Consider the following 15,734-nt stretch of genomic DNA (forward strand, 5'->3'; position numbering starts at 1 on the left):
ATAAAATATACCAAGATTTAATACATAACCACATACTGGCAATTCATTTACTTATTTATAAAATCCTCCATTAACATTAAATCCTCATATCCTATTCTAGCTAAACATCCATAATATTTAATACCAAAATTTTCTAATCCTCCTTTCCAAATCCCTGTTTACCATTTACATCCAATTCCCTTATATTATACCCATACATGTATATAATTTATTATCATTATCCTTTCTTTATTTAACTATATCCTATATCATAACATTTCCCCCCTAATAATTAAAACTTAGCTGCGTCTAATTTTGTTCTTTTTTATTGTTACTGTTACTAATAAGCTTTATATATAGTCCAAAAGTATTTCTAGACTTCCCTTCACAGATAACATTCAATATTCTTATCCAATTATTACTTATCATAACACTAGACATTGTATACATTACTATCATTATCAATTTTTATTTAATTATACCTATTGTCACTAAATTTAACTAAGTTTAGCTAGTTTTAAATTATACTCTTTCATCTATCAGCCTGTATCTTTCCAATAGCAAAACAATCTAATGTCTTCTACCATTTGTGGATCCAGTCCTCCAAACATCCTCTTGATCAAATCTGTATGGACTCCTCTTAGCAACTCCTTGCTTGTAATATCTCTCATGTAGTCTTGACACCCTCTTTCTGTTTCCTTGTTCAGCTTGTCTTTAATTATCAGCAGTGTTATCAAATATTTTGCAAATAGTATTTCATAGTCCATAGATTCTTTAATGTTTTCTTCTTCTTCTATGTCCTATCCTTTGAAATAAATTTTCTCTCCATTTAATTCCTCTTTCAATATTCCATTCTTTCTTTTTTCAGAAATAAACCAATTGCCGTGAATATCAACAGGTTTAGTCTCTTTATATTCGTCTTCCATTTCAGTTTTTTGAATTTCAATCTCCTTATTTTGTATTTGAAAAACATCCTCAGTTTTTTCATCATATTTTATTGTTAAATGCTCCAAATATTCCAATTTTCTCTCAATAGTTTCCTCTGTATTTAATAATTTTTGCAGTTCTAAAAGTATTCCTTGCAAATTCAAAAACTCTGCGGATGCCATATTCATACACAGTTATTTTTTTCTTAGAAGTCAACAAGATTAAAACATACATTCATAAACTCTCTGTAAGCAAAAACAGATTTCAAAGGGACAGCTTTGGAATCTTATCAGATCTTAAGCCAAACAGCCAGGCAGTAAAACCTTGCAATGTCGAAGTCAAAACAATCAATGTGTAGCTTGCAGAAAGTCACAAAGAAATGTTAGAAGAAGAAAGCTTAATTCATCCATTTGAAAAAGGTTTGCTTAGATTCAATCCATGTAAATAGCATTTAAGAAGTAAGATAACCACTGTCCAGAACCATTACAAAGATCAAATTCGCTGCTAAGTTCCTCTATTCTTTGATTTAAGTTGGTTTTTAGGTTTTATAGGTAGTCTGTTTTTTTAAAAACAATAAAAGTTTCTCACCAGCTGGAAACACTTTCTCTTTCCACATCATTCCGTTCTGAGGCCGCCCTGACTTTGTCAGTCTTGACAAAAGACTGGAATTTTTATTACCGGCTTGAAGACCTTTTCTTGCTTCTTTCGGAGATTTTGTGATATCTCTGAGATCAGCAAGACGTAATCTTCCTATACTTCATTTTAGTAGATTTTTTTTAGTAGATTTTAATAGCATTTATAGGCCGCCCTTTTCCCTGAGGGGACTCAGGGCGGCTTACAATAACAAGGAAGGGGAGTGAAGACAAAACATAAAAAGAAATGTGCAATAACTGAAAAATACTAAAAACACAACATTCTCTCAGCATTCGGGAGGGGCGGAAGAGTTTATCCCCAGGCCTGACGGGCTAGCCAGATCTTGAGGGCTGTACGGAAGGCCTGGACTGTGGTCAGGGTACGAATCTCCACGGGGAGATTGTTCCATAGCGTCGGAGCAGCAACTGAGAAGGCTCTCCTCCGGGTAGTCGCCAGTCGGCACTGACTGGCGGATGGAATACGGAGGAGGCCCGCTCTATGCGATCTGATGGGACGCAGGGAGGTTATTGGCAGAAGGCGGTCTCTCAAATAGTCAGATCCACTACCATGGAGCGCTTTATGGGTGGTAAGTAAGACCTTGAATTGCACCCGGAGATCCACAGGCAGCCAGCGCAGCTCGCGGAGGATAGGTGTTATGTGGGCGAACCGAGGTGCGCCCACAATCACTCGCGCGGCCGCGTTCTGTACTAGCTGAAGTCTCCGGGTGCTCTTCAAGGGCAGCCCCATGTAGAGCACGTTGCAGTATTCCAGCTTAGAGATCACAAGGGCTCGAGTGACTGTCGTGAGAGCCTCCCGATTCAGGTAGGGGCGCAACTGGCGCACCAGGCGAACCTGGGCAAATGCCCCCCTGGTCACAGCCGATAGATGGTGATCAAAACTCAGCTGTGGATCCAGGAGGACTCCCAAGTTGCGGACCCTATCTGAGGGGTATAAATTTTGTCCCCCCAGCCTGATTGATGGTACGGTGGTCAAATTATTGGGAGGAAAACACAACAGCCACTCGGTCTTGTCTGGGTTGAGCACCAGCATCTCGAGGTTCGAGGTTCAAGGTTCATTTTATTTATATGCCGCCCTATTCCCAGCGGGACTCATCTCTTCAGGATGATTTAGGTCCGATGGGACCCCCCAGTAATAAAAGTGTCAACTGCGATCTCAGAGCTTTGAGATCGCACGTCGTCTCGTCATGGCTTCGGCCCCGCCCTCCAAATGTCAAAGTTATTAATAAGTCTTGCTTTCAACATATCATAGTCTCATTTGACTGAAATTGTTTTAGTGTGCTTTTGCCTAGAATAATCCATAGTTAAAAACACAACCACCTAATGGCATTTCATTAATTACTACAGAGTCATCCAATAGCCTTAAACCTTTACAACATATTCTAAACAAAAATTAGCCCCCCCTTTCCCCCCTTTTCTAACGTTGTGCGCACGCACAGACCTTTTTAGGTGCAAATGTTCCTGCGTGCGGAGCGCACATTTGCCATGTGAGCGAAGCGAGCGCACGCAAACATTTTTGTGAGCCGAACCGGTAGTAATGCAGTAGCAACCCACCCCCTGTTCTAGGGGCATAATTAGCAAGGGGAAATCAATGTTTGCATCTCTGCTCATTGCAAAAGGAAGAGATTGCAAGCACACAACGGCGAATACACATTGAAAGGTTTGCCTTGGTACCAGCAAGCTTAAAAGTGCTCCAAGCTGCTTAGGATACAAAAGGAGGATCATGGCAATTTCAGATAGCAGCACAAGCTGTGCCTGGGTGCTAATTAACTAATCATGATTACAGAGCTGAGTTGATTTGCAGCTTTCAGGGAAGCATAGCCTGTACGAAAAAGAAAAGCAGTTTAGGAAGAGATAGGTTGTCAAGCAATCTGCCAGGGAAGAAATTATCCCTGAACGGGAGCGGGGAGGAAAACTCAGGATAGGTAATCAGATGCAGGAAATGCAGTTTTCGTCTTTGGCTGAAGAAAGGTGCCCCCAGCATTCCTCATTTTGCAACATTTGCTAACTCCATGTTTACTCCAGGAGTTTGATCCTGACGGGGCCCAAGAATGACTCAACCTGCCATCCTTCCGAGGCTGGTAAAATGAGGAGCCAGATTGTTGAGAGCAATAGGCAATGTGTGTGTGTGTGTGTGGTGTGTGTGTGTGTGGTGTGTGTGTGTGTGTGTGTGTGTGTGTGTGTGTGTGTGTTCCAGCATAACTCTGCAACGCCTCAAACAATTTCAGCCAAACTTGGAACACAGATGACTTACTCTCTGGAAACAAATAATGTGTGTTTGTGTGGGGAGTCACCCTTGGGATGTGTGTGTGTGTGTGTGTGTGTGTGTGTGTCTTCCAGCATAACTCTGGAGTGTCTTGAGCAATTTCAACCAAACTTGGTACACAGATGACTTACCCACTGGAAACAAATACTGGTGTGTGTATATGTGTGTGTGCGCATGTGTGTGTTTAAGACAGCTGTGTGTGTGTGTGTGTGTCTTCCAGCACAACTCTGGAACGCCTGGCCCGTTAAGGAGAGCGAGTGCAGCATCCTAGAGTGGCAATTGTTTATGATGTCATGGGAGGCGGAAGAGAGAACCTCGGCCCTTAAGCAGAGCGAGTGTGGCGTCTAGAGCGACAATGGTTTGTGAAGTCAGTTCCTTTACAGCTTCCTCTGGAAAGCCAGCCATGACGTTCGTTCTCCAGTGGACCAATGGGGACGTGCCGGATGGATTTCGGGCAAAGTGCCAGGATCATAGACAGGGTGGGAAAGAGGAGTGCATGGGAGGAGAAGTGTGAGGCCAGGGATGATGGGCATGGGAGTAGGGGGAAGAAAGGCCCCTCTCAATGGCTCCCTGTCAGACAAACACTTTGATATCTATAAATACCTGGGCAATGGCGGGTCATCAGCTAGTTCCTTATAAAACAGGGGTGTCAAAGGCAGTTTCATTGAGGGTTGTGTTTGACCTCACGAGGGAGGGGGAAGGGGGGCATGGCCAGGGGGGCATAGCCAGCTCGATGTCTCGGGGTACCCGTGGTGGCCTGAGCGCTCTGCCAGGGAAAACAGAGCTCCGTTTTTGCCTGCGATGGACTCCTACAAACCTCTGCCAGCGAAAATGGAGCTTGGGAGAGCCTCTTGCAGCCCGCCCGAACTCCATTTTTGCTGACTCAGGGACCATGGGCCAGCCCTTTGCTGCTTCCAGGGTGGCCCCATGGGTCAGATCTAAGCACCCTGTGGGCCCGGATCCTGCCCCTAAGCCTTGAGTTTGACACCCCCATTATAAATCCTCATTTGCTCCTCCCCTTCACTAACAAGACCTGACTCTTAATGCACCCTCTTGGTTCTCTCTTCTTAGCTTGCCAGCTTAGCTGCGCCATCGGCATCCCCAACAAGGACTGTACTGGCTGCATTTGTCCCAACCACACACTCTTGGGCACTGTACGGCGGGCTGATGGGATGCCCCTTGCCGATGTCCCAATAGCCCTGGCAGACCAGCCTCTCACCCCCTTGGCCCAAAGCAATCGTTGGGGTCAGTTCACCATCCGTGGCATCTGTGCTGGCAATAGCACCAACGTCACTGCTAAGCTTGAGCGCTTTGCACCAGGTAGCGCCTCACCTGTAGTCAATGGCTCTGGGACCTCTTTGGTGGAGATCACACTCCACAGACTGGGTAAGTGCACTGTGGATCCAGGCTGGGGGTGGGAAAATCGTGGTCATAAGTCGAGGACTACCTATTCCTGATCTGCAGGCTGAAGGAAGCCCCCTCCCCAATTAAATATGGGAAGATTGCTTTATTGTGCAGCTCCCACCCACCCTATAGATTAGAATAGAATAACAGAGTTGGAGGGGACCTCGGAGGTCTTCTAGTCCAACCCCCTGCTTAGGCAGGAAACCCTATATCATTTCAGATAAATGGCTATCCAACATCTCCTTAAAAACTTCCAGTGTTGGAACATTTACAATTACATTTACAATTTACATCAGTTAGTTCCAGATTTTGATAAAGGGCTAAACCCATGGGTCTCATTAATGGTTATTCATTTGACTTTTGTAATCTTATCTTTATTATGATTTATAAATAATTCAAATCAGCAAACATACCTAATACTACTTCCTCCTCTTATTTTCCCCATAACGCCAACCCTGTGGGTCAGGTTGGGCTGAGAGAGGGCGACTGGCCCAAAGTCACTCAGTTGGTTTTTCATGTCTAAGGCAGGACTAGAACTCATGGCCAGCAACTTAACCACTAATATTCTCCGAATACAAGAAATCAAGACACCGCAATCTGGCAGAAAGACTGGAATAGAGACTATAGAGGCAGCACTGGAAGTGGCCCGAGGGCAGCAGAGTTTATGCTCAGAGTTGGAAGGGCTTCAAAAACTTTAGCAAAGGGTTCTCTGCCTGGTTGCTGGGTGGGTGTAGCCATGGTCGGCATGGCCTAGTGGGCCTACTGCACCACCAGTGTGTGTGTGTCTTTTTTCACCGTCCCCGGACTCTGGAGGGTTTCCTTGAGCCTCCGGGAGGGTGAAAATGTCCTCCCCCGGGCTTCAGAGACCCTCCAGAACTTCTGGTATGCCCATTTTTTGCCCTCCCTGAGCCTCCGCGCAGGCCACGTACTTAACTGGCATCCCAAACGGGCAGTGTGGGAACTTCTGGGAGGGTGGGTGTGGCCAGCCAAAGGTGAGATTTGCGGGTTCTCTGAACTGGGCAGATTTTTAGCTAGAGGTTCTCCCAAACCTGTGTGAATCCGCAGGAGCCCACCTCTGGGTAGAGGGCATTTCAATTGAACTCTGGGTCAAAGACACTGAACCCGGCTACTGAATTAACCCATTTTTTTTTCAATAGATTGGCTGGTGAGGCAATCCAAAAGCAGACTGAGTTTGTACTTGGCCAGAAAAAATAATAATCGCCTGACCTTATGAAACAGTATATGATGTGACTGCATCGGCTAGATATAAACTTTGTTGTGTAACACTTCCTTGAAACTCACAAAAACTGACAAATTACACAGGATTCAATTCTGGAATTAATACTGGAGATGTCCTAGCTAAATTGGAAGTTGGCTAGGCAATTTGGAGGCATAGCAAACCCATAAAACACTGAAGGAAGGCAAAGGGAAAACTCATCATCCATAAATTGCCTGTTTTTAGTGAGACAAAGGTACTTCAGGGTGCCGTCGGCCAGACAGTGTCGGCTAGTGACCCCCAGGGGGAGAGCCTTCTCTGTGGGAGCGCCTTCCCTCTGGAATGAAATGCCCCCGGAGCTTCGTATATAATCCCCGACCACCGGTCCTTCCGACGTGCCCTAAAAAGTTGGCTTTTCCAGCAAGCCAGCCTGGCCTGAACAAAACAAAATAAAGTATTGATCACTGTTAATTTTAATTCATTTTTTAAAATTGTATTGTCAATTTTAATTGGGTTTGGGATATTCCATTTAATTTTTTTTTAACTTTTATATTATGTGTTTCCTTTTAATTGTTGTACGCCGCCCTGAGTCCTTGGGAGAAGGGCAGCATATAAATTTAATAAATCTCAAATCACTTTGGTCAGATTAATATTTTTGTTTGTCCTTTCCCTTTCCTCTTTCGTTCCCTTCTGTCTTCCTTCTTCCTTCCCTTTCCTTCCCTTCCCGTTCACGGCAGAACAACTTTACATGGTCACCAGTCCTGAATCAAAAGTGAGGATGGTTGGAGAAAAAGTGAGATTCTGCTGCAGTGCCCAAGGCACCCCTGAACCCCAAAAATATTACTGGTGAGTCATGCTGCAGGTGGAGTTCAGGAGAGCAGAGGGAAAACTCATAGTGGAACTTAAGCCTGTGTCTGCCTCGTTCTCTGGGAATAAAAAGATGAAGTGATGGAGGGAACAAAAAAAAAGAAGAAGTCCTCGACCACTTTCTCTTGCTACTATCATTTTTGCTGTAGAGTCCTGGGAGGAAGTTGCCGTCATAACTTTGGAACTTGCATTACTCGCTCTTGTTTTTAAACCGGAACTTGTGGACTAGCCAGCAATAATCCCAACAGGCAGCCCTGTGTGATAGGTCAGTGCTATGCACCATTTTGCAGATGGGGAGACTGAGGGCTGGTGCTGGCAAACAGGAAAAACTGGATCCCTGACAGGTGGAAGCGAAGTTAAAGAGTTTTCTGCATCTCTTTGCTGCCATCTGGTGATCATTTGTTTTTTTGCAGCCCAGATTTCAGGCTGAGGAAGATTGACAGGTCTAGCATTTCATGGAGAAAGCAACATTCAAATTTATTTCTTTTTCCAATTTAAACTTGCTATTCTTAATTGAGACTCTCAGAAGTTTAAGAGCATCAGATTAAAAAAACAAACAAGCAAAGAGAGTAAGATCGGGTCAATTAAACATAAGCCCGAAAACAAACTATTAAAAACTAATGCCAGTCTATCCTGACACCTGTCACTCACCTGAGACCTTCTAATCTAAAACAACTTTTCAGTAGATGCCAGAAGACATCTGTGGAAACTTGGGACACCCTGATCAATCATAACATTTGTTTTTCTCGGGTCTCAGGCCAATAAAGGCTGCCAGTAAGAACTGGCCTTTATTTCTCCAAAACACAGCTATGTTTTATAGGGCCAAATGATACATTAAACTATTCCATATAAATGTCTTTGAAAAACAAGCCTATAAAATGTTGAGATTATACAATGGGGGAACATGGATCAAAGCCCTTTTGAAAACGTCACCAAAATATCCATGTAAAAAATAAATAAAAGAACTCTGTGTGTGTGTTTGTTGTGACTACAAGTGGACACACACACACACACACACACACACACACACACATACTGCAGAACATTTCAAGTTACAGGTTGAACTGAGGTAAAAGCAATTTCGAAGCCAGGATAACAAGAGAGAAACACCTGGTCCTTTGGCTCTGTTCCCTTTCTGTTCAACCTGATCTGCCCTACTGCCATACCACCACTTCAGCAAGCTTTCTAAAGTGAATGATGACTCTTAAAAAAAAAATTCACAACCAATGGCAGGGTGAACTAAAGGTGAGGATGGTGGGTTTATCTATATACGTAGACATACATACATGCATGCATGCATGCACATACACACACACCATATTTTTCAGAGTATAAGATGCACCTTTTCCACTCAAAAAAAGAGAGTGAAATTCTGGGTGCGTCTTATACACTGAATACAGCATTTTTGGCCTCCTGAAACCCCACCCTCTTCATCAAAATGGCCATGCATAGCCTTTAGGAGGCTTCCAGAGTGCTCCTGGGGGCTGGGGAGGGCAAAAATGAGCGAAAAACAGGCTGTTTTCTGCTCATGTTTGCCCCCCCCCCCAGCCCCCTGGAGCACTCTACAAGCCTCCTAAAGGCTATATATGCCCCTTTTTTGACAAAAATTGGGTCCATTTTTGCGAAAAACGGGCCAGTTTTGGGAGGTCTGCAGAGTACAAAAACTTTTTTAAAAAATTTGCCTCTTCAAAATCTTTGGTGCGCCTTATACTCCAATGTGTCTTATACGCTGAAAAATACGGTACATATTTAATCTGGAGAACAGCAGAGTGCAAGGACTGTCTTGGACTTGAGAAGTGAAATACATCCGGGAGAGCAGTGAATGCCACAAGTAGCTTTTGCTGCCAAGAATATACATATTCGTATAGTCAGTAGGAGCTGAGCCTTTTTCTATTAAGAGTTTACCAATACAAAGACAAATGACTAATACAAATTAAGAAAAAAATGTAAAAAGTGAGGAAAAAGAAGTGCAAAGATATGGGGGGGGGGGGTTAGAAAATATATAAAATATGACTGCCCACTCCCTCCAGACAAGTATGAACTTTAGAAACTTAAAAACCCTCTCTAATATTTCAATAAGGAAGAGGTCTATTCTTCCCATATCCCCCCTTATAATAAAAAAACCAAACTATAAAAACTCATAAAGATACTTTTTCAAAAGGCAACCGAACTTTGCATTTCCTGGAAGACGTTTCGCTTCTCATCCAGCAGCTTCTTCAATTCTGACTTCAGTGAACTGGAGAAATCTCTTGGATGAGGAGCAAAATGTCTTCAAGGAAAAACAAAGTCCAGTTTGCCTTTTGAAAAAGCACTTTTGGGACAACCATGATCTGGATGATTTGAGAATCTCCACAGACATAAAAACTCACAATTCAGCCCTAATTTGTAAAAGGCTACTAAGAGTTACGGGAAATAGTAACATACTGTATTTTAAACTTAATCTAATAAGTCCATTTTGTATTCCAACTTATCACTTTCTCTAAAAAAATAAAATAAGTTTTTCTTAAGTAGGAACTCGATCATGGCAATCCTTACATTTATTTGCCTAGTCCTAAAATTTCAGTGTGTCCTGCACAAAACAGTGAGAAAAGTATGGCATAAGGCAAACTGGCTTTTGAAGGTTTGGGGAGTGGAAACAGTCTACAGAACTGACCAAAGAAGAAGGTAATTGCTGCCAATTCAAATATAAGTGGTTCCCCCCACCCCTTTCTGCCTCTCTCCATCTCCTTCTGTTTCTCTAGGTATCACAATGGAATGCTCCTGAACTGGAAAACATACAATTACAGCAGGAGCTTAGTGTTACGTGATTTGAGAACTCACCAAGCTGGCTTTTACCACTGCAAAGCCAGCAACAACCACAGTTCAATCAAATCCTCTGCTGCCCACTTGACAGTAATAAGTAAGTAGCTGCTTTTTTGTGTGTGACAGGGCCTTCTTGAAACATCTGGTTTCAGGATAATGTGGTTTGTTTGAGCTTGGCTCAGTATTGGGTGAACATAGTCGCTGTGGTAGATGAATCATAATGCGTGCCTTATTTATTTTGATTCCTAAAGTTGCCCACCCACCTGCAACTCTGGGCAGCTTATAAAGAAAGATCATCATAATTTTTGTATGTTTGTGCCTTTGAGTTCAGTGTTGAATTTTACAGGGTTCCCGTAAGTTTTCAGATTGAAATATTTCTTGGTGCTGGAAGTAACATGCAGTATTAGCTTCTCAGGAACAAAAGATGGACTGAGTGTTCTGACCCCAAAAAGCACGAAGCAGATTCCTGGTCCCAACAAAACCCCTTTTATTAAACGAATGCGAATTCCTCTCATTCACATTCAGCAAAGGCCTGGTAAACAGCCTTTCAAAGGTGAAGTTTTGACCACAGACCTTATCTAGCTTGGAAAGCTGCCATGCAAATGTTTCCCAAATGCAGTGCAGTGCAAGGAAAGAATTGGCAGAGAGTCTCTGGGATTCACAGACAGATCTTCACACTCCTGAAACAATTGAACAAATTGTTTCCTGCAAAAGCCCGCTCCCCTTTTGCTCTTTTTTATTTCCTATGGGAGGGGCCATTCACCGTCCACCTGTGGCTTTACTCCCAAGTAGACCCTGATTTCTTAGCTGTTCTTTTCTTCTGACAGCTCGGTGCATATGCACACTGGGAACAGGCCCCAGCTGTTCCTCTGCCTCACTGCTGCCTAGCTCCGAAGGCAGCTGAGAACTGCCAGACAGCCTTGGCCACATCTCTGCTTCCAACTCAGAGCCCTCCTCCAAGCCTTTCCCAGCCTCCAGGACTGGCCCATGTTCCTCCCCAACCTCCTCATTGTCCAACTCTGCTGCCAGCTCTGATGGCTCCTGACGAACCACAACACTGAGAAGCCCCTCTGCCATTCTTTGCTACCTACCTCTTGTGATATTGCAGAAGCCCCTTTTGCCTGTTATTCATAAATGTCACAAATCTAGTATAACTGGGCCTTAACAGGACACCTAATCTCATTCTTTCTTCTTCTTTCAGGTCCAGATGTTCCAGCATGTAGAGCCCAGCCAGAGGAATACCTCATAAAACTCCCTGATGATTGTTTTCAAGAGGCAACAGGTTCCCACTTTTACAATGTTGGTCATTGCCCCAGTACTCCCTGTGCTGGAAACTCTTCAGATGGCCTGCGGTGCCAAGATGCTACTCAGCATTGTTGTGGGACGCAACGCATGGAAGTGAGAGAGATCCATTGCACTGGTTACATCCTTCCCGTCAAAGTGGTTGCAGAGTGTGGTTGTACCACCTGTACGCGGCCCAAAGTCCTGGTTCGGGGCAAAGCATCAGCTGCTGACAATGGCGAACCTCTCCGCTTTGGTGAGATCTATCTGGGTGCAGAGAAAATTGGCTTCACTGGGTATCAAGGCACATTCACCATAGAGGTGCCACCCAACACAGAGAGACTTGTGGTCAAGTTTGTGGATCGGCTGCAGAAATTTGTAGACGCCATCAAGGTTTTCCCACTTGACCAACGTGGTGGGGCTGTTTACCAGGAAGTCAAACTGATGAGGAAGAAGAAGCCGGTTGACCTGGCATCAATGGAATATAATACTATTCCATTGGGAGAAGTATCTGGAGAACATCCTATTGGGGAGATAGTCATCCCACCTGGATCTTTCTTCAGATCTGATGGGCAGGTCTACAATGGGACCGTCAAGGCAAGCATTACTTTCGTGGACCCACGGGACATCGGTACAGTGAGCACTGCCTCCAGTGACCTGAATTTCATCAATGCCGAAGGGGATCTCTTCCCTCTCAGGACATACGGCATGTTTTCGATGGATTTCTGGGAAGAAGAAACACACCAGGGCTTAGAAGTCGGGCGGGCAGAGATAAAGATGGACACGGATCTCATCAAAACACTGGAACATACAGAGAAAATGAAACTCTGGTCCCTCAATCCTATTACAGGCCTGTGGGAGGAAGAAGCCTCTCTCAAGCTGGCCAAGAAGAAACGCAAGAAACGGGAAGAGAGAAATTTCTTGATCGGCAACTTGGAAGTCCGGGAAAGGCGCCTATTCAATCTGGATGTTGCAGAAAGACGTCGCTGCTTCGTCAAAGTCAGAACATACATCAATGAAAAGTTCTACCCTAGTGAGCAGCTGGAGGGAGTCATCGTGACACTCATCAATCTTGAACCCAGACCTGGTTATCCTTCTAACCCTCGGGCCTGGGGCCGATTTGACAGTGTGGTGACAGGTCCCAACGGTGCATGTTTACCTGCTTTCTGCGACAGCGAGAGGGCTGATGCCTACACGGCCTATGTCACAGCAACCATGGGAGGAGAAGAACTGGAGGCTGTTCCTTCAAGCCCAAAGCTCAACCCTCGGGCTATAGGTGTCTCTCAGCCTTATCTCAACAAGCTTGGCTACCAGAGAACCGACCATGAGGACCCTGCCCTAAAGAAGAATGCTTTCAGGATCAACCTTGCCAAACCCAACCAGAACAATATCGATGAGACCAACGGGCCCATTTACGCCTATCGAAATCTGAAGGAGTGTGATCAGGCTCCCGTCACAGCCAACCACTTCCGATTTTACCGAGTGGAGGAGGACAAATATGAATATAATGTTGTGCCTTTTAAAGAGACTGACCTGACCACTTGGACAGGAGACTACCTCTCCTGGTGGCCGAACCCTCAAGAATTCCGGGCCTGCTATATCAAAGTGAAGATTAATGGGCCACACGAATACATGGTGAGGTCACGAAATGTGGGTGGCAGTCATCCAAGGACTCGGGGACAACTGTATGGACTAAGGGATTCCCGTAGCATCCGGGACGTTGACATACTTAACAGCTCGGCAGCCTGCGTTGAATTTAAATGCAGCGGGATGTTGTTTGACCAAGGAATGGTGGACAGGACTGTAGTATCTGTCATCCCACAAGGGAGCTGCCACCGCACGGCTGTCAACAGCTACTTGAGGGAGTATCTAAGCCGTCACCCGCCTCTAGTGGAAAATAATGACACTATGGCTTTCTCCATGCTGGCGCCAGTGGATCCCTTGGGGCACAACTATGGCATCTACACTGTGACTGACCAGAATCCACACCTTGCCAAGGAGATTGCAATTGGGCGCTGCTTTGCTGGCGCCTCGGATGGCTTTTCGCGCGAGATGAAGTCCGATCGGGGCACGGCTCTGACTTTTACCTGTTACGAAAAGCCAATCGGGACAAAGAGCTTCTTCCAACGCCTGCTTGAATCCCCATCCCAGACGTTGACCGAGATGCGCCGTGAGATGAGCGCCAACGAACAACTCCAGGGCCCTTCTCAAGTGGTATCTTACCCATCTGGCTTACGGACCGTGTTACAGCGCCGTCCCAGCCGCCGAAGAAGGGTGGGTACTTCTCCGATCCAACAGTGAGAAGCATGAAGAAACATTTGTTAAGCTTTGTGACCCAACCGCACTCTGAAGCTCCTCAGGATGGGTATCTGAGCGAGCGAGGCTCATTGCAGCAGGTTTTATTCCCACGGCCTTCAGAATTTATCTTAACATCATAAAGTACATTCTGCCAATCTCCATGATCCAATGTGATAAATCTCCCTTCCAGTCCCAGCTGTAGACCTGCTGTGTCCTGAGATTTATAAATTACTACTATACCGCCTGCAGGGACATTCATAGGGGGTCAAAATCAAGATGGCTCCCATCCCTATGCAATCAAAGCCATGCCTCTTTTATGCATAAAGAGTGGAGTTTCAACTGGACAGTCCCACTCACCATCCTGGGTGAAATCTATGCCATTGTACTCTTTGTTTTTCTAAGCAAAGTGGTTTCTCATGTAATATTTCTTTATCCGTTCTCTTTTCTGTTCTGCTCACCATTTTTCCTGGATTACAATGTAGCTGCAACCTGATTCAGAACAGAAGTACGCGTGACTAGTTCTTTTCAAAAAAAATTCTATTGGCACATTTCTTTGCCTTCTTTTGCATCACTGCTCAATGGACATTCCTAGAGATTTAACACACACAGAGCATCTCTTGCCTTTGCAGTTTAACAATCTTCCTGTCAGTCCCGTGTCAACAACACAAAGCAACAGTGAAACACTCTACAAGCAGTCCTTGACTTATGACTGGTTGCTTAGAGATGGTTTGAAGTTACGACAGCAACAGCAATAGCACTTAAGACTTATATACTGCTTCACAGTGCTTTTCACAGCCCTCTCTAAGTGGTTTACAGAGTCAGCATACAAACACCAAACCACCATGATGGACCTTGAAAAGGGGAATTAAGACCCAGATTCAAAATTCTAACACCCAGGGCACCCACCACAATCATGTGACTGCATTTTGGGCCCTTTGCAAACTTGCTGGCATTTATTGCTATTTGCAGCATTCTGTGGTGACATGACTGTAATTTACAATATTTTCTTTTTTCTGGAAACTGGTATTTGCTTCCAGGATCTTGCAAACACTACAATGGGTTCGCTTAAAAACCACGGCATTTCCCTGTTATTAAACGCAAATGTTTATTTCTCAGAAAATGTCTAATAATTAATATCAGAACGCCTGCATTGTTGGGCCATTTCCAAGGTTCTTTTTTTTGGTTGTGTTTTAGTAGTGTGGATAAACGCCACACAGACACAAAAAAGATTCTTATCATACAGCACATAAACTGCTTTTCTCAGCCTGAGGGTGTTTGGAAAGTGCACAAAGAATCTCCACAGAAAAGTGTTGGACATTGTCCACTTTTCTGTTCTTTGAGGTTCTTTGTGCACTTTTCAGATAGCCTCATGCTGAGAAAAATCAATGGATGTGCTATATAGAAAAAATATTTTTTGTGTGGCGTTTAACTACACAGATGAAACACACATACACACACAAAAGAATCTTAATATGGACCATCACACAATGCTACCAAAATTGCCTTTTTTTTTGTAATGTTTTATTAACAAATGCATACCTACAATAGGTATAATGGATGGGGATATGGGAAAGTATAATAAAGTATTGGAAAAAAACGTGCTACAGTACTTATCCATCTTTACTGTAAGTGACCTCCCATTCCTAATCCATAGGGTTCAATATGACGTCGGTCCACCCTTTGCAGCTATAACAGCTTCAACTCTTCTGGGAAGGCTGTACACAAGGTTCAGGGTTAGGGTTAGGGTGTTTATGGGAATTTTTGACCATTCTTCCAGAAGCGCATTTGTGAGGTCACACACTGATGTTGGACGAGTTTACGTGGCCTACCATGGCTGAGTTGCTGTCGTCCCCAAACACTTCCACGTTCTTATAATACAGTTGACTGTGGAATATTTAGGAGCGAGGAAATTTCACGACTGGATTTGTTGCACAGGTGGCATCCTATCACAGTTCCATGCTGGAATTCACTGAGCTCCTGAGAGCGACCCATTCTTTCACCAATGTTTGTACAAACAGTGATTTTATACACCTGCAGCCATGGA

The 15,734-nt window shown here is 44.4% G+C and overlaps 1 protein-coding gene across 1 annotated transcript in view; it reads left to right on the forward strand.

The window, feature by feature from the left end:
• Positions 1 to 13,693, forward strand: part of CILP2 (cartilage intermediate layer protein 2) — a 38,098-nt gene extending 24,405 nt beyond the window's left edge. The window contains exons 5-8 of the mRNA XM_032214160.1: positions 4,894 to 5,208; positions 7,180 to 7,288; positions 10,051 to 10,208; positions 11,313 to 13,693. Of these exons, the coding sequence (XP_032070051.1) occupies positions 4,894 to 5,208; positions 7,180 to 7,288; positions 10,051 to 10,208; positions 11,313 to 13,693 (2,963 nt within the window). The remainder of the gene's footprint in view (positions 1 to 4,893; positions 5,209 to 7,179; positions 7,289 to 10,050; positions 10,209 to 11,312) is intronic.
• Positions 13,694 to 15,734: the final 2,041 nt, after the last annotated feature.

This window comes from Thamnophis elegans, chromosome 1, assembly GCF_009769535.1.
Source record: "Thamnophis elegans isolate rThaEle1 chromosome 1, rThaEle1.pri, whole genome shotgun sequence".
NCBI classification, from domain to species: domain Eukaryota; kingdom Metazoa; phylum Chordata; class Lepidosauria; order Squamata; family Colubridae; genus Thamnophis; species Thamnophis elegans.